Raw genomic sequence first — 27,889 nt, forward strand, 5'->3', positions numbered from 1 at the left:
TCGCATGTTGGACCTTGGGGAAGTTGTTTCAGCTCCAGGTAACCGCGTACTCACAAACTTTTAGCGAGGAAGCTCCTGCGATCTTTACGTTTTGTACTAATCAACGATATCACAATATAGCTTTTAGGATAACATTTTCGCATTTTCTAGCTTCCTTCAAAAGTTTTAATTTCTGAGAATCGAAACGAAAGGTATACGTCGCGTGTAGGGCTTTGGGGAAGTTGTTTCAGCCCTGGGTCACCGAATAATACAGCAACTTTAAGCGAGGAAGCGCCTGCGACCTTTAACCTTTTGTACTAATCGGCGATTTTACGAATTGACAGTTCTGAAGACATCGACAAACGCACTTTCGTTGCAATGGCTTGCATTTGATCTCAGTGTTTTTTTTTTTTGTTTTTTTTTTTCAAGTGACAAGCTGGCGTTTGCTCAAATGACGTATTTGAAATGACGTGCTCTATAAGAATGCATCAACACATACTATTAAATTTATATGCTCAGAGGTGTGTTCGTCTTTGTAATTAACAGGTTACAGACAACTATTTTCTACGAGTGTAATATTTATTTTCTGTAGTTGGGCCCGTTTTGTACTCATTAATGTCCATGTGCTATGATGCTATCATCATGTGTGTATGGTTCTAAATATCCTCTTTGCAATGCCTACACAAGCCAAAATGACGTCAGCCAACCCCAGCTCACTCATTTGACACGAAAACTGCGTCACTCGGACGTATGCGCTCTTCAACAATATACTCGTCGATAAACATTTGAATTCGCGTTCGTGGCCGATGAGTGCACATGAGTGCGCTTGCGAATGACAAGTTCTATGGTGTGCTTAAAAAGCACAATGGAAGCTTGGGGTCATCGCACCGGTGCCCTATAGCATGTCACGACCGCGTGATTACACTGTTCTCTTTTGAGTTGAGGATTAAATCAAAGGAAGAAGTTAAAGAATCATTTCATGGCCCCCTTAGCACGGGTATGCGTGCTATACACCAGATAAAAATATTGACATTTTGCATGCCGGTAAACTTCCGAACGACCACTTGGCCTGTCGGCAAGAACACCTCACATCTGGCGTCCGTCTCTTTTGATGGCGTTAACAATCCTCTGTAGACTACCGTGCTGTCCTTCTTGGTTTAACCCCGTCGACTGTTCATCGCCCAAAACGAGGGTGATACCGTCGTCGACGTCGCTCCTCGCCAGTCGGTGAGATAATCTCATCTTGTATGAATGATTGGGTCTTGAAGAAGTATGGTGCTAAGCATACATTCTCTTCCTATGGGGCAGTCGAGCAGCAGTCATGTCCCAAGGCAATCGTCCTGTCGTGGCCGGCGTAATCGGATTTTGTTCCATAGGAGCGAAGTCCGAAAGTACAAGGATGCTTCGTTCGTCGCACGAAGAGGCCGCCATCCCGGCGGCGCTGAAAACCACTCGCCTTGTCCGTGCACGCTGCAAATCGCCTCATTTCACAGAAGAAACAGGCACCGCTCCTCCAGATGCCCGTGCCGTGCCGCCATGCAAAGCGTCTTTTAGGTCTGTTACCACTTTTCAGTTAACGAATGGAGATATCAACTAAATAAAGGTTGCCGCCCGGCGTCGCTAGCAGTACGGTTACCATAGAAACCTCCCAGGCCCAAAATGGAGATCACTATAGGCGCTTCTGACGTCGTACATCTAGATAATTTTGCGTCGTGTCGCTACTCTGGCAGCTACGCTGCCATATAGAGTGGCTCTAGTCTTCCCAGGATAGAAGAGCTTTATTTTAATAGGAACTAGTGCGCCCCCCATAGGCTGTGGCAGTTTCGAATACTAGAGAGTTTTAGTAGATCGTTCCCATGACTCCGATAACGATACCCGATACTCCGCCACCGCCTCCCTTGCGCATGCATAGTATCGTTATCGGGGCTATCGGAGGTATCGGAACGATCTACTCAAACTCTCTATTAGCGTGTTTTCGGGTATCGTAAAAAGTCAGCGTCTAATCGAAACCACCACTGTATTTTTTTTTTTAGTTATTCCCGTTTATTTCTGCTTGTGTCATGCTTTGTGTGCATAAATGCTCACGAGGAAGTACGAGGTTGACCGCGCATAGCTGCATAGCGCGGACGGTTTGGAAGCCTAGCTGGGAGCCCAAGCTAGCGTGGCCGCTTTAGCAGACGGCATTACCGCATCTACTCGAGTAATAGCCGCACTATTTATGAACAAGGCCCTTGCGTCTACTTTCCCACATAACTCATATATAGCCAATCATTTCGTTGCGCATAAATAACATAGCGAATAACTAGATCGAGAACACGATTCTCCATAAAAATGCAATCTTCACAGATGGTATCCTCCAACGAAGACGTTATCTCTGTCTTGTAAACAGCTGGAATCATGCTGTCGATCGCGGTGATCGGCAATCTGCGCACTCATGAACAGTGCGGCTATTATTACTCGAGTAAATACGGTATGTTTTGCCGTGTCTTAGACGAAAAGCTAGTTGTTTTGACCTTCTGACGGCTGGCTTTTCCCCGTATTTGGACCTTCGTTTACTATTTTTTTTTTTTTTTTTGCCAGCGGTAATATACACTATTTAATCAACCTAGCTGCTGAGAAAAGTTTCCTTTGAAAGAAGACTTCCTCCAACATGCGGTTACGTCAAACGCAAACCCAGCCTTCCTGTCGTAAGACAAGCCGAGACTACCTGCCAGATTGTTTCGGTCATATTTTTATCCCAACATGGAACATACCAGCTTAGATGCTGCACATGACTTGCATACCAATTGGCGCGCTTTAGGCTCTTGGTGTAAAATATTCGGAAAACTAAACTCATGTGGTAAGTTGACAAGTGGTGACGAAACCTTCCGAGAGCTTCGCTGCGAAAGTTGCGAAGCCAAGGCTTAAAGTATTCACTAGGAGGAGCCTTTTTCGTCGGATTAGTATGCACGTCGACGAGGCAACTGAAACGCGATACCGTGAGATACTAATCTCTCAAGCTAATGGCTGCCGCAACTCGAAATACATCGCTTGGATGCCAAGGGGAGGGAAGACCACCAGGTTCGCCGTCTATTCTCATGCATATATTCTTCGCCTGTCTCGCGATGGACACGATAGCGGTAAATCGAAAGCTGAATTTATCTACTCTTACGCTAAGGATCCAACTGCTGTGCGTGCAAATGCTATTTCGTTGAGTCGACAGTGGCCAGATCATTGTCTATGCATTTGATCGCAACAAACGTCGGTCAGAAACGAGGCTGTAGTGGACGGTTCTTAGGTCTTACGCATGATGACGAAAGTGCTTCTGGGAGATGATAGGTCTTTTTTTTTCTACTACCGCCTTATCGGTGATTGAGAATGTGGATCGAAATTCCTCCGCGCGTTTGCTTAACATCGGCTCCGGTTTCCATCCAAATACATTAATTTCACCTGTTGTATGCACGAGACAAAGACAAAAAAAAAACAAAAAAACTAAAACAGCGAAGAACTCATTCGTACAGATTTACTTCGTGTGATGAGAAAAATTTTGTTTCTTTCAGAAACTGGCTATTTCAAGAGGAAGTTGGAAATGTGACATCAAGATGACAATTCCAATAGAACGTATAAGCACATATGTTCAATGAAATGCAACTTCATTGAGGAAGCAGTGGAAATAAATACCATAGAGTGATAACATAGAAATGTACAATGAGATATGCGATATATCCATAGAGGAGGTGTAATTAAGCTCTACAGATTGTACAAAAAAAAATCGTGAAAGTTACATTAATGTGTTTTTTTCTAGGTGAGTTATACGGCCAGGAGGACATAATAGGAACTTTTAGCAAACCGTTGCCTTGTTCTGCGTACCGCACTACCATAACCTTTGAAGCATGCTTTAAAGCGAGTGGCCGAGTGATGCCGTAACCGCGGGACGCGCTTAAAATCGTGCTTCAAGGGCTCCGGTAGTGCGGTAAAAGGAACACGGAAACGGTTTACTAAGAGTCCCCAACGCAGACGCTTTGCACACGCGCCAGATTAGAGCCGCCATTGCTGACCTCCTCTTTTCTTACTGAGAGGCCGAGGAACTAAAGCGGGCGTTGCCGAGCCTCCGCAAAGGCCAACGCGGGGAGAAGCACAGAGTGTATTCTTAAATGGCAAGACCCTGTCCTGCTGTAGTAATGATGAAGTTAAATAAACGACATAAGGGAAAACAAAAACTGAAGGTCGTTTTATTTTTGTGACGCCCATGCGCAGCTTCTGCAAAGCGTCTATAGGGGGCTAATCGTAACGAACAGTCTGATAATTAACTGAAATTGGTTAATGATAGTTTTAACTAGTGAGAATAAACATATGGCTTCAATTTGAAACTTTCTGAGCGTCATCGAAAAACCACTAATGAAATATATTTTTAGAAACATCTGGAAATATATTTTGGAAACATCTGTGGCGCGTGGGAAGCGCGTCGCTGCGCTAAAGCGTGTAGCAGGCGTAATGCTGGCTGTGTGAAAACACGCATGATAAGATAGGGCCGGACACCTGATCGATTAACCTACCGATTAATTGATTCAATCTAATGCTTTCATCTCGATTAATGATTTTAACCGGTTAATCGGTTAAATTTCACTAAAAAGAAAAGTAAACATTTAACGCTGTCACTAAGCAGACGTGAACACGAACACGTGTATATATGAAAATTAACTTTAGGTACAATTTTGACCCAAGCTAAACTATGGGGGCAAGATTTGTAACTCCAAGCAAGTGTGGAATGGTGTCCCAGCCATTTCAACGCCGTGCGACTGTCCGTTTAGCGCAACAGAGATCGTTGGGAACAATCAAGGGAGTTCGTTATTGCCGGAAAATATCAAAGAACCTGTTTGCTTCAACGGCTGAAGTAATTATTTGTGAGTGTTGGTGACTCTGACTGGGTTCTCAACTACACTTCAATGTTGATTTTAAATTCGATATTGTACATTGCATCGTTTATCACACAATCAGCGAAAAAAAAAAAAAAAGTAATTTGAATGTTTTAAAATTATTATACATGGGAATGAACGGAACCGAATAATCGATCAAGTATTCGATTAACAAAGTTGCGATTCATCGGGCTAAAGTTTTTAGTCGGCGCCCAACCCTAAATTGATAACAGACGGAAAAACCACACGGGTGTGTTTTTGCACCACAAACCTCGCGCGTGTTCCATTACTGGTAACTATCGTACAACCGCACTTTCCACGGGCACCAAATGATTCCAAATAGTGCCTAATATTTAGGGATTTGCGATAACGCTCAGCAAGTTTTTTTGTTTTTTTTAACCATATTTTTATCTTAGATAACTAAAAAATTCATTAACCAATTTTTTTTTTTTACTTGTGCACTTTTTTTTGTTTTTTGTCAAGCTTTTTTTTTTTTTTTTGTCTCCTGAGTTATGCTTTCTGCGGCGACCAATCCAAGCAATCTACTTTTGTTTAAAAGTCGGTACACAAGAAACTTGACTACAATTCCGGAATTAGCTTATCGAGGGCGGCGACCTAACTTGCTAATGCGGCGGTAGGTTCTTGTTTCGTTAGCTGCGGTGTTCATTGTCCTTTTCTAAGCCCCTTCCTTTAATGTCCCCCATTTATATTCCCGTCTTTCTTCTTAACGCGCAGATGCCGTTGTTGTTGCTGCTGTTGTTTTTTTTCGCGATTCTTTGGACTTTAAGGACGACGCATTTTGAACGGCTTTAAGCTCGGCAGGCTATGAAAACGTCTGCCTTGAGAAAACTAGGAAATTAGGTCCTCCATCGTGTTTGCTGTTAAACTTGCATTCTCTGTCCTTCGTTTCAATCAAGTCGACACGCAGCCTACTCCAGAGCTAATGGGAAGTAAGGGACCAATCAGGCAGAGTCAAAAGCGCACGTGACTGGACCTTTATCTGTTTATGATTGGTTCAGTGATGATAGATCAGGTAGTGAAACATGACGAACACCGCGATGGCGCGCTTTTGACGCTATCTGATTGGGCCCACCAGCTCAAGTCAAAGCGAAGTACGAGTATAAGGGTAAACTTGGACGTATTTATATCGCTTAAAGGCCGACATACAAGGTACACTTCGCGCTTTCCACTTTTGCCAGCCTCCTTCTTTGCCATATCCTCTCCACTTTTTATCTTGCCTCAACTTGGCTCCCATCGCAGTTGAGGAGATGGGAGCGGTAAGAGGATTCCCTTCCTTGCAGAAATACGAGGTTTTACGTAGGCCTTTAAGCAATCAAGAGGGATGAGATTTGCCTGTCTCTTGCCCCCCCCCCCCCCTTTTTTTTTGGGGGGGGGGGGGGGGCAAACTGCTTTGACGCGCAATTTATATCTCCCCTCACGGATATTGAGAAGTACTTTAAATAATTGATTGCATCTTAAAATTGTGTTTTACTGCTGATGCCATAATCAGGGCGACCAGTTTCTCGAGGAACATCAAATGTTTCATCTCTCTCATTGGTTATTATGAAAGCATATAGACTAAAGCAAAACGTTGAAAAAAGCGAGTCATCAGCACTGAACTGTTTACAAGGCGTGAAAACCTTAACAAGAAAGAAACGACATTAAGTGCTCGTTCATGAAGCGAGACCAATTAATATCGTTGTTATGCCAACGATCGCAAAATCGCTTGAATTGCGTATCGTACCACCACATCTATCTGAAAGAGAGAGAAAAAAAAAAGTTAAAACAAAAACGTTCTTTCGGAAAACAACTCGTAAATATTAATGACATTCACTGACCACATGGTGCGCTTCGCACACCGTTCTCACAGCAGGTGTTTCTCCTACGGACCGGTAATTACATTTCAGTTCACTGCCAATCCGTCGCACAACACCATCCCGTGCCAATTCGACCGAGAACGCGGAAGAAGACCTCGTTCGGTGTCGTTCGCGCGGAAGAGCTTCTCGCACACATATTCCATCTAATTTAGAGTCGTACCGTTCACCTCCTTGCACTCTTTTTTTTAATTAGTAAGTTAATGAGTTGTGTGCGTTCGAACTCGGTGGCAAGCATATACGCTTGAGTGTGCGTCTCGAACAGGGCCCATTAATTTCGGAGCGAATCCTTCGATGAAAAATCGAGATAATTACCTTCGATGAAACGTACCAGTGAAACTCTCTAATCAGGGCACCGTTATATTGCGTGTCCCGGAAGCCTACCGCGCGCGCGAAGATATATACTACGCGCAAACCTAAACTTCCCGTTATCGCAAAGATGAACCACCGAAAGCTGGGAGTCAACCGGAGCAATCCCGTGTCTCGAACGCGTAACGTTGCTGGGCTCGTCAGCCGGTGGGACCGACCAACTGCCGTCAATCAACTACGTTGTCCTGCCAGTCAACTACGTTGTCCACCAATCAAAGCGTCAGAAATTAATCAAATTTTTGCGAGTCTTCGTGTCTGTGCGTGCCTTCGCTCCGCGGTTCATCTTGGGTGGAATATTTAGAAACCGGACTGCGAGGGTCCCTAGGGAATAAACGTCCCCAGGCGAGATGAGAAGGATGTGGGAGGGGGAGGAGGAGGAGGGAGGCATCGGTGGAATGTAGAGCTGCTGGCTCTCTTCTTTCTGCTCTCGATGTCGGCGCGGCCGCTCCTCCGAGGGGTCTCCCCGCTCGGCGCGCCGTGTTTTTGTTGGACTATTTCGTTCCGCGGGACGTGAAGTCTCTGTTTGAGGAAGTGCTCGCGCGTACACAGGAAGCGAACCTCTCCTCTCCTTCCTCCCCGAGTCGGAGCGCGCGCGGCGCATCGCGTCCCGCGCTGCCCAAACATTCGCCGACTCGCCGTCAGCGAAGAAAGTCGGCCGGTTTTCGGGGATCCGACCGCAACCACGTGGACTACGTGTGCCCGCCCCGTCGTGAGTGCGCCGCGACGACGGACAGTGCTTGCCGTCTGGGAGTGTGTAACCCCGTGTGTTTGTGCTGTGTGTGCCCCCGCGGGAGGGAGGGCACGTGGAGTCGTCTGCCTACGCACCGGTGCCCCATATCGTATGATTGTGGAAGCGTGGTCACTGGTGCGCGCGACCACCCGTGGGGACGACCGGTTCGAACGTGGGTCTTTGGAGCGCGTACGCGCTCTTCCCCAGCATGTACCGCTACTACTCTTCCCAGTGAGGTAGAGCCCGGATGTAGCCCTTCGTTTGGTTCTCTAAGCCGGGAAAGACTTGGGGACAAGTGTTAACGTAGAAGCTGCGACGTTTCCCACGAAGTGATGCGCCGATGAACCTTTGTGTGATCGTCGGAAGGATAACACCTCGAAGCTTTTGTGACACTGCGTTAGACAAGATTTCACGTGCGCGCGATTCGGGCAAGGCTTTGTCGCCACTGAATTCCATGGACAAGAAGGAACAGGATTGAATGTTCGGTGATTGTAACGGTCATGTTGTGAAGAGCACGCACGTTGCAAAACTCTTTCTTAGCACTGCAATCGAAAGAGTACGCCCCCTTGAACAATTGCACCGAAGACGAGCGCTACACGCCGAAGTGACCGGAAGTAGCATGGTCGGTTTCTGGGAGAGCCGTTGTTGCACCGAGGGAACCGTTGCGTTACAATGAATGGAGATTTTTTAGAGATTGCGTCAGCGGCGATAGCTATATTGCCGTATCATGATTCGAGAGCCGTTCGAGCACAGCGTACCACATTGAGGTAATAAAAGTCTCAAACGACGTCCAAAGACTTTATCGCTTGGTTGTCTTCTCCCGAGCCTGCCCTTTCTCAAGATGAAGTGCAGTTCGTGCTCGGCGGAAACCGTTATCTGAGTTCATCATCAATAAGAAGCCAACGCAAAAGGAAAAAAAACAAAACAACAATAACTCTGTTTAATCGCTTTTTTTTTTTCCTAAAAAAGAAGGCAAAAAGGTGACTTTTCTTTAAGTCACTGCACCCCCCAGAGTCTGACTAAACCAAGCGTTCGTAAACAAACTCAGTGGAACTCGTTCGCGAAGATTGAAGGCAGGAAGTAGTATGCCAAAACGTCTCAGAGGAAGAGGGTATGGGCAGGAACTAGTGTCGGAAACTTTTCTGTGCTTATCCTTCCGCGACGAGGTGGGACAACCTGCAGCAAGCATGGATTTCTCGCGGAATTCGTCGTGATCGGGCAAGCGAGACTCTCGGTCCTTCCCGTCAGCGAGGGACAGGATCATTCTCTGTTGTCCCCCATGGCTTCTGTGCGCGGCGGAAGGCCGGGACTCTTGACTGTGCTGCCGCTTTCGTCGACCTATTCGACCGCCCTGTGGGAACTCGCACGTCGCGGTGGCCTGAACAGATCCAGCACGACCACGACGTTGCCCAAGTTGAGATCTTCCACCGACGGCAAGGTGAGGGCCGATGTTGTTTATGCTGCGGACCGTTAGACACGTCTCTCGTGCGCTTGAATTGTTGTTTAAAGCTGCAAGCGCGAGCTAGCCCACGCCCCTGGCTTTGAGACGTGCATTTCTAGCGCTAGCTCTGGTTCTGTGGAAGAACGCTTCTAAGCGTTCCCCTCGATATTTCTTGCTTGTGGCACTGGCTGAAGTCTCAGCTTAAGGCCGAAGGGAGAATAAGGAGTTGTGTGTTTTTGTCCGAATACACTCAATTGCTGCCTTAATGCAATGTGGGACCCTCCGACTGAGTATGTCGTACCAATTCGGAACGAACTGTGAAGCCATATAACGAGCCAAGTATGTTGAACTCTGAAGACAGACGAGAGCTGGGGGAATTTCAAGATTACAAAAATCTACTTTTTTTTTTTAATTCACCGGTTTGATCTGTTTGGACAGAAAATGTGCGCGCACCTCACAAGCACATACGCAAGTCGCTCGTTCATTTTTTTTTTTTTTTTTTGAATGAACAAAGGCTATCTTAACACCGCTGCTTGAAATATAGATGAAACGCTTAATCGTCGACTTTCCAAGTAAACGTCAAAAGAACGAAGGAATGCGAGATCTGTTAAAATGTTTCGAGTATTCTTGTAAACCGACTTGCTTCCTCCAAGGTGTAATACTGTACAGCCGAAGGCCCTCGTTATATCTCCAACTTGGTTGTCCGTGTAGTATTTATGCTTTCTAGCGCTAGTGACATAAGCAAGCTGAACAGGTTTGCAAAGACTGCGCGACCGCAAGTCGCTTGGGACGCAAGCGGAAGTTGATGTTTGTAAACAACAGGAGGATCTATCCCAAATGATTGACGAAAGAAAAATAAATGCACTGTACCAAAACTTTTGTATATATGAAAGACTTCGTACGCTGCCGTCACCGCAGCAGCTTATGCAACCTCAATTTTTACCGCGAAACGCATGCGGGGAGCGCTACGTGCATATCATCTATCACGTAATTTTGACACTTGTTTTGTGGCTTTCTTATTGAAACAAGTGTCAAAACCACATGATAAGAAATAAGGCGCGCGCGTGGGTTTTCCGTCGACTATTTCATGTGTCGACTACTGTTCTGTCGACGGACACGAAAACCCCCCCCAACGAGTCATATACAGCTTCGCTGTAAAATGCTCGACTTAGTTCGTCATTTACATATAGCCATACCAGGTTCCCCAGACAGTGGACCAATACCACTGCATTTTAGAGACAAAACGACAACAGTTTTTGTTATGAACCCTTATATAAGTTGTCAAAGATGCTGTCATGTCTGGTGTCAAGAGGCAAACCGTCATCTTGTCGTACAACTTGTCTATGCTCATGTCACGTGATTTCTAGTGGTGAATTGCCTTTCACTGGTTTTACAAGCAAAAATTATTAAGAAACACGTGTGTGCTGAAATAATGGTGAGGACACGAGCTATTTGGTAAACATTGAGCATCGTGAAAAACCCGAGAAGGGTAAGAAGGCAACACATGATGGTTTCGTCAGCGTCCCCTTTTTTCCCCCAGTTTCGGCCGTATCACAATGCCCAAGTGTCTGCTATATTTTGGAGATACGTTATCGCTCGTGTTATTATGAAAGTCTTACTATTGTCTTCTCTCATGCCGGTATGAACCATATACACCATCAACCTAAAAAAAATTTATCAAACAATACATGCCTCCTTTTTAATCGTAACTAAAGGCTACTTAGCCGTCATCGGAGGCGTGTTTTTCCTCCGAATATTACAGGTTAAAAAGTTTGTTTTAAAAAGAACAACAAAGCATACTTGTCTAAACATGGGTTGGTATATGTCACTCAGTAATCAAAACCAATCGAGCGAGAAACACCCTTAAGGCGCGGTCGCACTGCTTATACATCATACAAAAGACAGCTGCATACAGATTCGAACTCGATTCACCGCGAGGTCCCTGTTTCGAATGCCGCATGGCAACGCGTTCAAGGAGAAAACTTGGCACGCGGCATTCGAACCACGAATATTACAGGTGACTCGTGTTTGTAGACTGTCTTTCGTATGTTGTATGATGACCGAGTACCAATAGAGCGAAAAACAAAAACAAATGACAGCGACAGGCCTCAAGCACATGCAGCATGGTCACGATGGTACCTTTGGCAGGCGTTTAGTCGTTCGGTGCTGGTGAAGTAAGCACGAGCGATTGCAAGCCTGCCAAAGATACCTTCGCGTTCATGATGCTCGTGTTTGAGCGTAGCCTTCTTTATTCTACAAAGACTGTCAAATCGCGAAAGACTCTGGTTTGAGTGTTGCCCCTGTCGCTTGTTTCTGTTTGTCGCTCTAGCGGGACTCGGGCATGAGCAATGTGACCCCGGCTTTAGATACAAGCTTCAGTGGGACGTTTCATAAAAGGTACCAATCTATTGTAAAGTATTGAAGCAGAATCCTTGTATTTTCCTGAAGAAATCCGAAATTAGAACTCCGTGTGATCTCGTTAGCCATGGCAATGTTCTGATGTGGCTTTGTTTATACTTGGGAAGTTTGGTTGCAGTCGGGCGTATCAAGTGTTTGCTCAATGTCGCTGGCAGCCAAGAAATACGGGTGTTTAAAGCTAACATGCTTTCTCGGTTGACTAAGGCTTCTGCTTGTTTCCTATCTTCATGTTCAAACGTATTATTGAGTACCAAGTCCAGGTGAGGATTCAAGTTAATCACGCTTTGTTTTTTCAAGTTGCAGACGCATAAAAATGGCTGCGCTGCTTTCGGTCGTTGGACAAATACTGCTCGCTAAAACTAAAGTAGGTAGGAGGGATTCTCAGGCTTTTTGGATTACCAAATCAGCTGTTTCGAAGTTTTTAATGTCACTGACTAAAAACTGGTGTCTCTAATGTTACCCCTTAGATAACATAAATTACTGGCAATATCGGCGTACGCCTAGAGTAGCTTTGATGTCCCATATGTGAACACGAACTAAGTATTAGATGAGGAGTAACAGCAAGTTCCCTTGGCCTTCGTGTTATCGGAGCTATGCCTGAATGATGGCTAGAACATTGAAGCTACGTCCGCCTTCCCCTGTTGCCTTTCAGTTGAGAAATGGAAAAAAAACTATGACAATTTCAGTTTTCCCTCGCGGAAGGCTTAGTGAGAGACTGATCGTCAACGTATATTTCCAGCGATCTCGACAGTGGTTACGAGAGGTTTGGCTTAAATTCAAAGTTGATCCATCCGTGGCATGAGCCAATTTGCCTAGAAAAGGAAAAAGAAAGAGCGTAGGGGAAGCCACCTGCGAACCGTAACGGCAGTTCGAAACTCGACTGACAAAAGTGGTCCCGTCAACCTCTACACAGAGTTCGTGACTAAAAAGCGCACGTGCATTTTACGTCAAGAGCTCGCCAAGAGACGAACCTGACCGCAAAAACCGACTTCCTGGTGCGGCGTGTGATGGGCTCGGAGGAGTTCACCGAATACGTAAGCGTGTGCACTCTTCACTGCTGCCTGAAAAGACAGTTGGAAGACTCTTTTCTTATTAAGGCGACTTTTCTTTTTGAAAAAGAAGCGAAAATAAAATATCCGTCACCTCTACGAAGACCTAGCGCGCGCGTCGTCGTCTCTCCCACCGCTCTCTCTCTCTCTTAGCTGTGTGGTTTTGCGTTTATTTTCGATTTGTGTGTGTGTGTGTGTGTGCGTGTGTGTGTGTGTGTGTGTGCATAAAGGACGCAGAAGGTAGTGGAGGTAGCATCGCAACTTTCCGTGTTTTTTGAAGCCTAATGCTCGTGCCTAATAGTTCTCGAGTTCACGTCGTGCGATGTGTTCTTTGCGCATCTTTTCTTTCGGCCTAGAGTGCGTCCTCTTCTTTTTCATTTAATTTTTTTACGCGGTGCGTTCTTCATTCGTCCTCTTTTCCTGTACATTTGGAGACAGTTCCGTGTTCCTGGCGCCTCCCCTGGCGGCATTTGTGGTCGCGACATTCGCTTTGTGTTGCGCCGGGACCTTGAAATCAAAAAAGAAAGACAGTTGCCCCCCCCCCCCCCCCCCCCCCCCCCCCCCCTCGACTCGCAACTTTCAGTGACGTACACCTTCCCGCCCGCTGCATCCTTGGACACGAAAGAAGGTCACTTCCTTGGTGAGATCCTCTCGATGCGTTTTATGTCTCGACCATCGAAAGTGCGCCGATTTGTTAAATATTAAGCTTTATTTCGAATGCCCTTGCCAAGAAGCCGTACTCCCTCACTATTTCAACACGATTCGCCTTGAACCCGTGTCTCAGCCGCAAAACATTAATACTCTATATTTACGACGTAAAAAGTGGCAAACTCTGCTTCTATAGTAACTCTATACTCGTTTCCACCTCGAAAAACCGTAGTAAAACTAAAAAAGTTCAGCTCCCCGCGGAAAATTACTAATTTCTACCTTTATGTAGAAACTAGAAAGTGAAGATAATGCGTAGGTGCATTTTCGATTAGTTATAGGTCATCTTATCAAGACGTTCACGTTTCAAACGCCGAAAGCATTGCTTCTTCCTTCAACAACCGAATAGTGTAAGAACTACTTCGCGCAGCGTATAAACAATGGGCAAAACTTGCGTTCTTCTTTTTTTTTTTTTAGGTGGAGTTGAGTATAGATGTGTTAATTCCTCCGTGTAGTATTCAAGTTCAGGTGCGTGATCAAGACTAGTTCAGACATTTCTGCCCGACCGACTGCGTTACGAGCGCTCATGATTACGAGATATGGCTGCTATGGCAACCAAAGTCCGCACAACGCGCCTCAGTGCAATGCAAGGTGTTGTATCTCAGTCGATGACGTCGCACGCGTTCAGCACTTGCGTTTATGCGCGGCCACACTTATAACGCATCAACCAGAAGACAGCCTGCGTACTCTCTCTTAGGGCGTCTTTCTTCGTTTTATAACTGCGCCGTCCAGTGGCGTACCAACTTGTTTTCGAGTGGGGGGGGGGGGGGGGGCAAACCTGACCCCCCCCCCCACTAGGGCCGGGGGGCGGTGCCCTTGGTATCCTTTCGGCGCCGCCGGCCAATGTTTACCCTGCCCAGTGGCGGCAGTTTCAGGAAGGGGGGGGGGGGGGGGGCAAAACACATGCCTTGCCCCCCCCCCCCCCCACTCTGAGAACTGGGGGGGCAAGCGCCCCCTTGCCCCCCCCCCTCCCGGTTGGTATATGCCCACGGCCTCGTCACATATTTGGCCGTACAAACATGGCCTGCAGTCATGTTGGAAGCAGACATATGCGTGAAGCTGCTTCCAACTCCCTTGAGGCGTGTGTTCGCAGATTAATTGTCTTATAATGTCTGTAGTGGGCACCGAGTCTTTTGTATGACGCGTGAGCAGTGACTGCGACCTTAAGCCACCAGAGCCGTCACTTGCACGCGTAATAACAAACCGTGACGACGCCCCTGACGCGTCTATTCATCTAAAGTGTACGGTTACAGTTTGGCCAAGCTATATGGCAATCGAGCGCCCAATGCTCGCTGCGCCGGAGTAGCGGCGCGTCGCCCGGAAGGCCTACTCTGAAACGATTTATAAACCGAATCTAATTCCGGTCTGACACTTCCAGGAGGTGTACGCGAGTGAAAAACAAGAAGGCCTTCTTCCGCACTCTTTTCGTTCTCCTTGTTTTACTTCATTTCTAAGCGTGTCTGGTTACGAGGTGAATCGGTCCCGCCGCCGCCAGACTCTCGTTTAATCGACGTTCGATCGCGCTGGGTTGTCTGGAGAGGCCCCGTCGTGGCTTCCCACGTATACACCGGCTGCCACCGTTTGTCAACGGCGCCGCACGCGCCGAGATAGGATCTCGGACTCCGTCTGGAAGCCGCTGCCTCTTCCACGCTGGTCTTTGCTCACGAGAGGAAGACCCATCCCCGAGATCGGAACGAATTGACAGCGGCGCATAAATATGGTAGCCGTGCTTACGTGCCTCTCGGGTTGCGTATACGTATACCAGTTCTTTCGTGGAGGAACCCTTTTGGGCTTGGGTTTCGAAGCTTCAAAAGGGGCTTTCGGGACTTGTCTGTTTTCTTTTTTTTTTCTTCTCCTTTATTTTTGTTTTCTTTTTTTCCGAAAGGTGAGTCAGTCGATGATGTCGTTCCTAGTGTTTCGCTTTACCCGGTCGCTAAGGGTCAACGCGGTATCGGTACCGATAGGCACGAGATTGGCCGAACCAAGTGTGCACGAGTTAACCGAATTGACCGGGGAGAACACGTTACGGACGGTAGTTCTTTTTCTTCTTTTTTTTTTTTTTTTGATACTCCTCTGTCAATTCGAGTGATTTGTTCCGCACCTAAAGTTCGCAGCACCCCAGAAACCCCATCTAGAAATGACTGTATGGCATCGTTAAAGTCATATACTTCATCGAGGGAACATTTTCTTCGAGTGAACGGTATTCTCTGCACGTTTTAATGCTGCCTTCTATAAAGTCATACGTACAAAACATTCGTAAGCACTCGCCTTTATTCTTCTGATGCTTTTCTTGTTTCTTACTTGGTATAGTTTATCATGAATCTAGGTTATTTGTGAATCATTTTTATACTGCAAATGTACATTTTAGGTGTTGTTTTATAACTCGTAATGTCCACATCATTGACATCATACATTTATTCGGCAATGTTTACGTGCCTTTTAAATTGGCCCTAGACACGAGACAATTGTTCAGCCAGCCGAAATGAACTAAGGCGTCGCATAGTGGCCAACAGCTGCAAAAGTTTGACGTGTTATCAGTCACTTATTCTTGGCCAGAACTCTCTTATAACTAAGTAATTAACTCCAATGGTGACTTAGACCCATAAAACTTACTTCATGCATTAGATCTTATGGGTATACTCCCTACTCACGATACCAACACGCTCCGCAAACGCCACCAGGACCTTTCAGTAGCTCTGTGTAATATCAGAGGCCATTATGCCATGTTCCAAGCAACTGCTGCCGCTTCTCGGTTGCTAGACGGCTCCTATCAGCCCCGGGAAAGATTAATTCTTTCTTTAGTAATTTTTTTTATTGGTATTAGTTACCACTGGGTACCGATTGCGTCACTAGTTACTGCTGGGTGCTTGTTGCGTTACTAGTTACAACTGGGCATTGATACGTCACTTGTTGCTACTGGATACCGGTTGCTATGCTCCTGACTCTTTAGAGAGTTTTCGGGAACCGTTTTTGCCCGTCCGATACGGTGCGATGGGCCCTCCGGTACGCACTGCGCATGCTCGAGTCTTGTGCGGGTGCGCATGCGCAGTTCGTACCGTATCGTATGTGCAAAAACGGTTCTCTAAAACTCTCTCGCGATCGAACACGGTACTGGTGATTCCGGTTGCTCGCTAAATGGCGTTCAGCATAATCGGCCTCGAATTCTATTTATTTTTCTTCTTTTTTTTTTACGGCTGAGAGACAAGTACATGAAATGTGAAGTGTCAACGAGTTACCCCGTTCGTCAAACCGTGTACAATAAGTGCTTTGGCAGTATCGGCTGAGTTTTATTTCTGTTTAATGCCTCGTCTCCCTACAGCTGCTTAGCGGACTATATGTCACAGAGTTACGAACATGTACCTAACGCGTTACTAGTGCTTAGTTACTTTTTTGGTAACGACTAACCGATTTAGTTTGTTTTTTTTTTTTAGAAAAGAAACGAGTAACGTATTTAGTTATATTTTATGCCAAGCAACGAGTTACGGTATCTCGTTACTTTTGAGAAGCAACATGTAAGACACCGTTTAAACAGCCTCGTTTAATTTCTAACCTGAGTATGCCTCTATTGCGACAGAGGCAGATGGGCAACCCAAAAAACAACAGTATGACAGTACAGCAACGTTTATTGTTGAACACGTTAGTCGAACTCTACAGCTGAAAATGTCCATCATCCAGCGAACACAATGAGGTTCGTTGGTTGAACCTTCTAAAATCGCGTACAAACCGAATGTAAACCCAGAGGTTGCCAACATGCGAAGGCACCAAATCTATTGTCAACTTAGAACTTTAGGAGCGGAGAGAACAAAAGGGAAATGGGAATCTCAGATTCACTTGCTCTTCCTGAAGCACAATAAGTACCGCTCCCTCGAGCACGTCAGTAGAACGACTCTTCATTGTCGCCGGAGATGTAATCTCAAGGAAGCGGGGAAACAGAACTGATGAAAAGTTCGAGAGGCAGCTGCCTCTCCAAGTTAAGTGCAATGACTACTGAAAAGAAAACAATAAAGCATGAAATAAAAACGGTTGTGTTAGAGTGCCTTCATGTGCGCTTCGCATAGAGTGATGCCAACTGCCTGTTTCCCTTTCCCACACCCTCTTCCACCGCCATTTTGTTTCTCTCATTGTTTCCTTGTGCGCCGGAAAGTGGCCTTTGTGTCCATCAGTAATCCCATCCGAGGGGGAAAATGCTAATCCTCCCTCCGTGGGTTCCACAACGCTGCTCCGAACTTCTGAGATAAGGTGCTTGTTTCCGGGAGGGTTATAAGCCCCACAGATTGTTGCCGAGGAACAAAATGGCTGCTGGTTTGTCGGCGAGTGGTACTACAAAGGATGGCATCACCCTAGCAAAGCGCACATGAAGGCTCCCTAGGTTGTGTATTTGGTCGTCAAAGTAACGAGAAAAGTAACTAGTTAGCTTGAGGTAAAAGTAGCGCGTTCCTTTTGAGAATTAGTTACGAGTATAGTATTTGGTTACTTTTTGATCAAGTAACGGTATTTCGTTACTTTTTGGGATAACGCGTATGTGTCTGCATAGTTATACCTAGACGACCTCCCGATGCTTCTTCAGCAAAACCGATTGTAACTTAGCCGCCTGGTAGCAGACAAGGTAGGCTGTTAGAGGAGCCTTTTTCTCGACGTCGTCAACCATAAAATTCTACGCTAGATGCGACCGATAACTATTGCAGGCTCACACACTCATAACTGTTGACTCATAACCGATAACCGTTGCGGGCTCACACACTCATAACCAGACACAGAGCTATGTGAGCGGTAAGGCAGCAGTAGGCTCCAGTTCCCAAGATCGGTCGGACGCCGCCGTCCATCCGGCAGCTTGTTGTCCGGCCACCGGGCGGCGTCTAAAGAAGCGGGCCCGGTTTGGGAATTGGGCAATTTGGCTCGGGGGCGAATCGTGCAGCGGGCGTTACGCGGCGGCGTCGTCCGAGGAGCAGCATGGTCGCCCTTCCCTTCCCCCCGGCCTCCCACTTCCTCCTTGGGCGCAGGAAGGAAGAGGAGGAGGATGGAAGGCCTAGCCCCGAAAAACATTTGGGCCGTTTCACGGAGAAGACAACGGCGATGGCTCGCGCTTGGCCACCACCGCCGCCGCTTCCTCCAGCCCGTCTCCAAAAAGGAAAAAGAGAGGTCGAGGGGTCGCTAACGAAGTGAGCTGGGCGAAAATGACCGGCATTCCGAAAGTGGCCGCTCCTGCCGCCGTCGCCGGCGCACCGCCGGCGTGCGCGTCTCTCGCCGGATCGGCACTTGGGGGCACGAGGTAGCTTTGCCGCGTGCCTCCTTCTATCAGTTCCTGCGTTTGAGTGTTTGTTTAAGTTTTCCGGTCCTTCCTCCGGTCTGCCGAGCAGCGAAGGAGAAGAGAGGAGGAAGCGACTTTGGGATATCGCCTAATAATTGGTGGTGGGGCAGTAGCGGGTTTTCCCGCTCGCTCTGCTTGCTTATGCCGTATACGAGTATGTGTACAGTGCACCTCTTTCGTTAGTTTCGCGGTGAGGAGATAGTAGTCTCTAGTTTCCCGCGTCGTGAAGGGAGTGGACTCTTGTCAGTGCAAGCATCACGGCTGCTACCGGTGATAATTGGAAGGCCGCAGTTTGAAAGGCCCGAGTTGGGCCGCCGTGGATGCACCTGTGCAGGAAAAAAGGCCGCGGGGACGAACTGCAACGCATGAACGTCTCTCATCTCTGATTGCCGCGTCGATATAGAAATAAACAAAAATTGTGCTTCCAAGCAGTGTAAGTGGAGGCGGACGCGGAATATTGGGAAGACGTTTTGTTCCGTTGGAGCAACTGCTATTTCTGGACTCGTATCGTGATGATAGAAAGCGTGTGGGCAGAATTCGGAGTAGACGTAGGTAGGTAGAGGCGAGCGCTGCTGATAAGTAAAGGAAGATGACTCTGTTTCTGATGCTCGGCGGGTCGACGGATACGCTCGAGGTGTATGGCTTCTGTATACTTCTTTTGAGTCCTGAGTCAGTCGGTACACTAACCTGCATTGGTCTATTTAGGGCTTATAAATATTAGGAATAAAACAAGTACGCGAATGCATCCCCGAAATTGCACCAATTATCTTTCTATTTCTATTTCTTTCTTGCGTGAATCTCGAACTCGTATCACGTTTGATTTTCCTTGAGCCAAAATTAGCGACATCTCGCTGCGGATGTGTTGCTAAATGGCTTATATGTGTGGCGCATCCTCCAGTCTTTGGAGTTTATGTATGCCGCTTTCGACACTCACTATACGTTTAGATTCAAGCTTTATGACTTTGGTTTTGTGCGTTCAGATCGCTATCTCGACGAATATTAAAAAAAGAAGAAAAAAAAACAAAAAACAAAAATCGTTTTCGTCCGATAGCCAGCTATCCATGTGAGCTGTTGAAGAAATTGTTTACAAATTATTACCATCGTACCCAAACTGAGGGAATGCGGATTACCAGAAGGCCGATGGGGATTAAAAGCGTGCTATAAGTCGCGTTCGTCGACGTTCGTTTTGTCCGAGTACCCGCTTAAATAACTTGCTTTCGGACGAGAACAGAAGCTCAAACATTTATTACATAACATGCGCTACCGCAATGTTTATGCCCGGTCATCAGTACTCTTCAACACTTCATTCTACCTCTAATGCCGTGATATCACATGCAGTGGACGGCCGGCAGGTACATAATCGTCGGTAATTTAAGTACTATGCCCCTCGTAACTTCTGTGTTGTATTTCTGTTGGATTTTTTAAGCGTGAAGTTTTTGAACAATATTTAGAAGCATAAAGCAGTGCTTTTCAGTGTAGCATAACATACACTTGCTGGATATTATCAATGACTATGGAGGCAACATTTCCCAGAGCTCCGATCTATTTTCCGAAGAAACGAGTTAAGAAGGAAGTATTTTCTTAATTGTTATCTGCACACCGTAAAAGCGTACTTCGAAGAATAATCAAGAAGAAAAACGCGCGCCGTAACCGAGGTCGGGGAACATTAGACGTGGTTTCGCGGTGGTCTCGCGGACAAAATCACGTCTATTTGTGTGCGCCGAAGGACTGGTTTTCTACGTCCTCACGACGCTTCGAGAAGAAAATAGAGGCTTTCGGTTCTCAGAGGACAAGTGGCATTCCATCGATTTGATTTGTTGTTTGCGTGGTTTCGCTAAGGCATCCCGAGGAAGCATCCTGAAAAGGTGCACTTTGTAGGGAAAGAGTTACTGTTCCTTCGAAGCCTTCTGTTCCTCAGATCGTTTCCGCCGTAAACGAAAGCGGAAGAGCCCGGGAAAAAGTTGGAAGGATAAAAGAAAAGAGAGAAAAAAAAAAAGAAGAAAGTGCCCAACGGGGTGAAAGTCGCCGGTGCTGCGGCCCGCCTATCCTCGCAAGAAGAAACGGAAGATAACGGCTTTTCGGAGTTTCTAGAGGAAATCTAGCCTCTGTCGATAACGCTCTTTCCAACGAGTAATAAAGTCTGCGGCGCGGTCAAAAAGAATCCTATTAAATGACGAAGTGGCTAGCCGAGACCGCGCAACTGTCCGCAAGAAGAAGAAAAAAAAAAATTGTCGGCGAAGCAACCGTTACCTGCTTAATACGCGCCGAGAAGGTCTGCGTAAAGGTGTAGGAAACAGAGCGCTTCCGTCAACATTGGAGAACGTTAAAAGCGAGTAAACGATCGGGTAGTCCTCGCGCTCTCCTCGCTTGAGAACCCCGATAAGTTTTCGCGTTCTTTTTTTTTTCTTTTAATTTTCTTCCTGTTTCTTAAGTTCTTGTTTGTTTGAAACGAAGACGTCTTCGCAAGATTGACTGGTTTTTCGGCCATCCGGTTGCGCGACCGCGAGGTGGATTGGCTTTCCGATCACGGAAGTGTGTGCGGCACGACAACGAGTGTTGGGCAAGGCATAGCGGGGATTCCGGTGCCTGTTCGTTGTCTCGGCATGACGACAACGCCTGTTTTATTTTTTATTTTTTATTTGTTTTTCGGGGGACAGAGCTGGTTGTGCCTGGCGTCTAGGAAGGTGCCCTTTCTCCGGGCAGCGCTAGAAGCTGTCGGTCTTTGAGGGCCCAGGCGATGAAGGCAATTAATTTTAGAAATTGATCCGACAGGATCTTAATTTGAAACCACTGAAGGTTGGCATTTTCGCGTGTCTAGAAGAAAAAAAAAAAAATTAAGACGTTGGTTATTTTTATTTTCAGTCCTTGATTTTGTTTCCACACTTTTGCACTGGTTTGCTTTCGCTCGAAGACGAAGCAGCGCCTTTTTGAAGTTCGGGCCGCCATCGTTCGTTCATCTTTCATTCATGAACAAAGGCACGTTTCGGATTCGGGCCGGAGGTTTGATTACCTGCGGAACGTATATTTTTCGCCTTGCCGGCTCGCTCATTGACGTCTGATGTCTTGATATAACACGAAGGCTGTTGCCAAAAAGCTGTTGTAACAGGTGCTGATCCGGTTCTTGAGGACGCATTTCTTCTCACGCATTCATCAAAAGATACAAGCTTAGTGGAACTGACGCGGCCATTTGCAAAAGCTTCGGCGTGCTTTTTTTTTTTTCTTTTCTTTTTGTATGTCCTAACATTTTTTCTTGGTTATTAATAGATACATTTTATATGTCTACAACAGTCATAACCAAAAGCTACTTGGGAAGTTTGTTTGTTTTTTCGGGGCTGAGGACGAGGTTCATGATTTATTTTACAACGGGTCACCATTTGTTCAGGGCAAGGCGCCTATTGTTAAAATGTGCATGGTAATTAATACCAGCTGTCTATCCGTAGGACACGTAAGACAAAGCTCCAAAATGATTTTGTTTTTTATATTATGGATATAGTATTTAGCTTTCTTGGTACCTTTAATTCGCGACGATGCACGCACAAAAAAAAAAAAAAAAACCTGACCTTGAATGCTCCATCCACAATAGAACGTTTTACGTTCTCCAAAGTCCAACAAGTCGACCTGAACCAGACTTGGAAGTAATCCGTTACAAGTAACGGGATTACTTGTAATTAATTACTTTTCTTGTAATTAGGTAATTAATCCGTTACTTTTCTGAAAATGTAATTTGTAATGTAATTTCATTACTTATTCAGTAACGAATTACTGAAATTAGTCGTTAACATTCTTCCGAACCATCAAAGGGAGAAATAGAGTGGAAGAAAAGCGATGCAACGGCCTTCGCGCTTTTAGCATGGTGACACAAGACGGGGGTTCGCTCGCGAAGAGAGCGCTGGTCAGGGAATGGAATTCACGGAAGGGGTGCACTAGAGCCCAGCCAGAGCCCGTTTCTGGACTCGCTCGTATGGTCAGCCAGCCTGGGAGGATTCGACTGTCTACATGAACGCAACGGGCTTCGACATCTGGGGAAATGAACGGACTGCTTCGTGCGTACAAAAGAGCAGAAAACTTATGAGTCATAAAACCAGTGCGTGGGGGTCATGACGAGTAGGACCGTGGACAGAGTGACCGTGGGGCATATGTCCGTTCCCTTCCTTCCCCCTTCCCTTCTTCCCTTCGTCTTCCCTCTCCACCCCTCCCGGCAGAACGGTTTCAAATGACAAAAAAAAAAAAAAAACTTTTTTTTTTGTTTTTGAAAAGGGAAAGAAACCTCCCCCCCCCCCCCCCCCCGACCCCCTCCCCCCCCACAAAAAAAAAAAAAAGATTTTTTTGTTGTTGTTGTTTCCCGAAACTGTGCTTTGCTTGTCCACGTTTCTGCCTACACACGCCCACCAGGCAAACACAGAAAAAGCTCTAATGAGACCTCGCCCCTGCTTATCCTTGACAGCGCTGTGAAAGATGCTGGTTGGACCAACCAGCTATGTGGCTTCTGTCACTTCGCACTAGCGGATCCGTAAGGCAGAAACATGAGGGGTGCGATGTAAGCAGTTCATTGAAACAGAAAAATTGTAGCATCAAACCTGCTATCAGTTTAAACAGTAACTTTCGACAGCAGGCGATAAGCTGGCCGAGGAGCGCAGCCAAAACGGCTTGGGACTTCGAAGCTGAACCGATATTCTTCGAAACGAGAATGCTGGAGTTCTCGTCAGTGGATTGCGCCTGTGGGAAGTTAGACCGGAATTTAAGGGAAAGAGAACACAGCCCGAGTTTTCCGAGAATAAACAATGACTCACTTGGACACTGGTGTTGAGAAGGCGCCTGTAAACACGTGAAAGACGTCGAAGCGTGCAGTTAACTGAAAATTCTGCTTTATTAATAATTTCTAAACGGCAAAATCATCTCGGCTGAAAGTGTAAGCATTTATATTTCGTGTGACGTTTCGGTTTTGATAAGTTCGGTGATCAAGAAAGAAGATCGAGTGGGTCATTCGGTCGGATAACTACCTTCATCAAGCGGGAGTCTTTGGTATGTACCCAGACGCAAGTACCGCATTTTGGTCTCACAGCCAGCCAGTTTTAGTAGGTAAACCAGCCCCTATTTAGGCAACGTGCAGCAAACATGAAAAAACCACATATTCAGAGGAACCGTGTTTTGAAGCTCGCCGATGTCAAACTCCGATTAATTGGAATGGTTTGCTTGCCTCCACCACCCAAGTGGATTCGTCGCATGTTCATGAGATTTAGTTCTGTTGGACAGCGCAAGACTTGTTTATCTCGAACACCTGATTAATTCCTTCAAAATTTTATAGATTCGTTCTCCTAAAAGTATTAACCTAAAATATTGGGCAGTAAGTAATTAATGTGTTTATTTTTGTTCTAATTTTGATGGGGCCCTAAAGTTTCCCCCTCAAACACGCAGTAGATAGTGTAACGTCTTTTTTGCGTTTCTTTGGAGTAATTCGCAAAAGTAATCGAGTAAAGTAACAAAGTAATTAATCGATTATTTTTAACGGGGAGTACTGTAACGGTAATCCATTACGTTTTAGGCCAAGTAATTGTAACTGGAAATAATTACTTTTTTGAAGTAACGGGCGCATGTCTGACCTGGGCGCAGCCGCTATACCGACCCCATCAGAAAGTGACGAACAGGTAACAGGGCACAAAGCTCAGGGTACAGGGCATCCAGACACTCGGAGGAGTCGCGTGCTCACCACCGGTCGCTCCGCGCAGGCCGATGCGCGCGTTAGATTGGCGCGTGTGTACATGTGACGTGTTGCGTGTCTCGCTGAGTGCACAGCTCAATTACGAGCAGAGAAAAAAAAAAAAAAAGTACAACCTGAAAAAAGAAAAAAAAAAGAATACAAAAACGAGACCGAAGTAGATACGAGTGCAGCTCTGCGGACTCGGAGACAAGTCTGTCTCGAAGGGCACGCTGAGGGAACTCATGCGTGCGCCGGGTTCTCAAGGAAACGCTGATGATAACGACGGACCGACGGGGCGGTTTCCCGCCGCGGAGGCCTCGGACATTTACATACGACGCTTCCGGACGTCTTGGAGGGCGACGGCGCTTGGCCGCACAGAGCTGTAGGTGCTCGGAGTGGCCGAGGAACCGTTCCAGACAGCGCAGCACCGAGGAGTATCTGTTGACTCGAGCAGCAAACCCACTGCCATCGTACAAAAGATGGGGCGTTGGCTGTAGTCGTAACGACAGAATTATCGGCGCACACCCGTCAAGCATGTGTTCTAAGCATGTTTGCTCGATACATTTATGTGCTTTCAACATCATGTCTCCGGACAGTTATTTTATGACAAATGTGGATGAATCCCGGAGAAAAACTCACCGGAGAAAAACTCACCGGAGAAAAGCTCTCCGGAGATAAGCTATCCGGAGAAAAGCTCACCGCAAAACCGGCGGATGCGGAGAAAAGCTCACCGGCCATTGAGCGTATGTGGAGAAAAGCTCACCGAGATTTTTTCTTCTTTTCATATGGAGGCTGTTAGATCATGCGTAACATATATCAATTTATAATCATTAAAATTCGTCAGCTTTGTAGAAAAGGAAATGTACTTTTATGTTTTATTTGTTAAGCCTATTGGGGTATATTGCTCCCAAATTAATTATTGCGGGCTAGTGTTTTCTGTGGCTTACTTTCCAAGCAACGAAAGCCTATCTAAAAACTTTGTGAACTTGAAGAACAGGAAAAAGTTTAAAAACTTAATGATGCCTGCCTGAAACCTAAAAAATCAAAGCAGTAACTGCCGAAAATTTAAAAGTGCATGCGCAACAACGCGGTGCCTGAAATTCCCTTTGAAGCCTTTGCTAACCTTTGAAAACAGGATAAAACAGTCAGTAGGATATCGAGGCTTCTTTCTACCACGGACATGCACGCTTTCTAGCCGTTCATACTGGTGTTTTCACACGTTCCCTTTGTGTGATAGTGCCCTTCTACAGTGAGCCACCCATGACCTTCGGAGCTGCGCACTGGCACCGTCGTTACTCGTAACCTATATAAGAAGTAGTCTTCTGTAATGTAGCGAATGGGCGAGTTGGTAAACGTTATACATGATGAAAACCGCTCAAACGACGAAGACGGAACGAAGACAACAAACACGACAGGACGAGGCTGTTTTCCCAGCTAAAGTTTTGTTAGTGAAATTAATAGAAAGAACACAGCGTAGCCGACACTGATTACATCAACAAACAGCTACTTATCTATTAGGCACTACACAATATTTGGAGCTGAAACGGTTCACCACACCGCTATTCATATTAGCTCGCAAAAAACAAACCTCTTTATCTGACAAAGCTAGCGACGGCGCACTGCCAGCTGTCAATAAATTGTCGCCTTTTTTATCGGTGTACAATGTTTTGATTTTATACTTGCGGCTTCATTAATATGCAGAATAGGTGATTACTAATTTCTGAGTAATGGAAAATATGCCCAATGAACTTCAAGAATATTACAAAAAAGAGGACATATTTTTAATGAAGTGACGAATGCGAATTGTGTTAAATCGCCACGTTTGACGCAGAATCAAGCTAAGCTAAAAAAATATCGGTTAGCTTTTCTCCGCATCCGCTCAAAGGCTGGTGAGCTTTTCACTGCATCTGCCGCTTTTACGGTGAGCTTTTCTCCGGTGAGCTTATCTCCGGTGAGCTTTTCTCCGGTGAGCTTTCTCCGCCGCCCAATGTGGATGACCATCCTAAAGGAGGAAACATGACAGACAGTAGCGAGTTTTAGGGATTTGCACGTCCGAATCAGTACGAAGGACCCTTCGGTACGAACTGCGCATGCGCGAATCTCCTGCGGTAGCGCTTGCGCAGTTCGTATACCGGAGGGCGCATCGTGCCGTACCGGATGTGCAGAAACCGTTCCCTAAAACTCTCTCGTGTCTGCAGACTGTGTTTTGTACGATCTGTCGACAACCTGACCGCTGCTTAACGGTTGCAGCCAACACTGCAGGGCTATTCATCGCTGTTTTCGTATGCTAAAAGCAGGCGTGTTCGAGGGATATGTGACTACTTTACTTGAATCGATCGTTTCGTACGTTGGAGCAGTGCTTTCTGCGTTCTCTGAAGCGAATTGGTAAGTGGACGTCACTGTCATTTCGGGTCCATCATTGCTGTCTGAACGCGTCGCCTCCATTGTTTCGCAACGTTTTGGTCAGTTCACACATCCGGTTCGAGACCCGAAGGGACGTTTCGTCTTTGAATCGTCATGGCGTAGATATGTATGCGGCGTCCATCCCTCGCACGTGACCCGAAGGGTTGACGGACACGAACTCACGGCGGTTACTTCGCTTGACCCTTTCCCCCGACCGACGCCGCCTTCGCCCACGCCGCGACGAGACGGGGATACGTGCCGAGTCGCTTTTATTAGCCGAAGGCGGAGAGGAGGGGTCATCACGACGGGCTGTGTTTGTTCGGCCGAACCGGACCGCGGCATTGCGCTTCGTCTCGCTCGAGCTTCGACACTGCGCGGAGCGCGCCCGGCGCGCTCGACGGGCTCTGCGGGGTTGTGCGGATCCATGCACGAAGCGAGGCGCGCTCAGCTCGCGGACCGCTTTCAAAAAAGCCTGTGTACGCTGCATCATATGCAGTGTATAAACTAAAAAAAAAAAGAAAAAAAAAAAACGAGGCGCTTTTTTTTATTTTTTTTTTTTTCGGATTTGCGCGCGTGTTGTTGACGGCAGTGTCCGTGGGATCGAGTGGTGCGCGTCGGATATTCCCGTTGAGGTGTAAAAATAAGCGCGGGGCAAATGGAAGAGAAGACTTACCTGTCTGGAAGCGTGCACTTAGCGCGGATGCGACGTCGGCTCTTTTTTTTTTTCATTTTACTCGACGAGGTATTTATTGACAAGCTTGACATTTTTACCGCTTATACTCGGTTCACACCTAAGCTGACAGTGCGGTGCGAGCTACGCGCTCATCCTACCAATCAACACCCTCCCTTTCATCACCTGACACAGTTTACTGCGCTTGCGAACGCCATATGGGCGGGAGCGTGATCACGTGGCAAAAGATAGACACATGTCTTGTCCAACAAGCCCGTAGCTTCCACTGCAGTGCCATTTTAAGGGCGAACGGAGCATATTTCGGTGCCCCGAATAAATGCTTTTCACCA

At 46.6% G+C, this 27,889-nt stretch overlaps 1 protein-coding gene across 2 annotated transcripts in view; it reads left to right on the forward strand.

Annotated features, from left to right (window-relative positions):
* Positions 1-27,889, forward strand: part of LOC8031543 — a 431,410-nt gene that overhangs the window by 150,147 nt on the left and 253,374 nt on the right. The window contains exon 1 of one of the 2 annotated variants that reach the window (XM_042291804.1): positions 7,543-9,285. The exons of the other annotated variant lie outside the window; for it this stretch is intronic. Coding sequence (XP_042147738.1) covers positions 9,127-9,285 — 159 coding nt within the window. The 5' untranslated portion in view covers positions 7,543-9,126. Of the gene's footprint in view, positions 1-7,542; positions 9,286-27,889 lie in introns of those variants that run through there. 2 annotated transcript variants of the gene reach the window in all.

Source organism: Ixodes scapularis, unplaced genomic scaffold, assembly GCF_016920785.2.
Source record: "Ixodes scapularis isolate PalLabHiFi unplaced genomic scaffold, ASM1692078v2 PGA_scaffold2__306_contigs__length_199485367, whole genome shotgun sequence".
NCBI lineage: Eukaryota > Metazoa > Arthropoda > Arachnida > Ixodida > Ixodidae > Ixodes > Ixodes scapularis.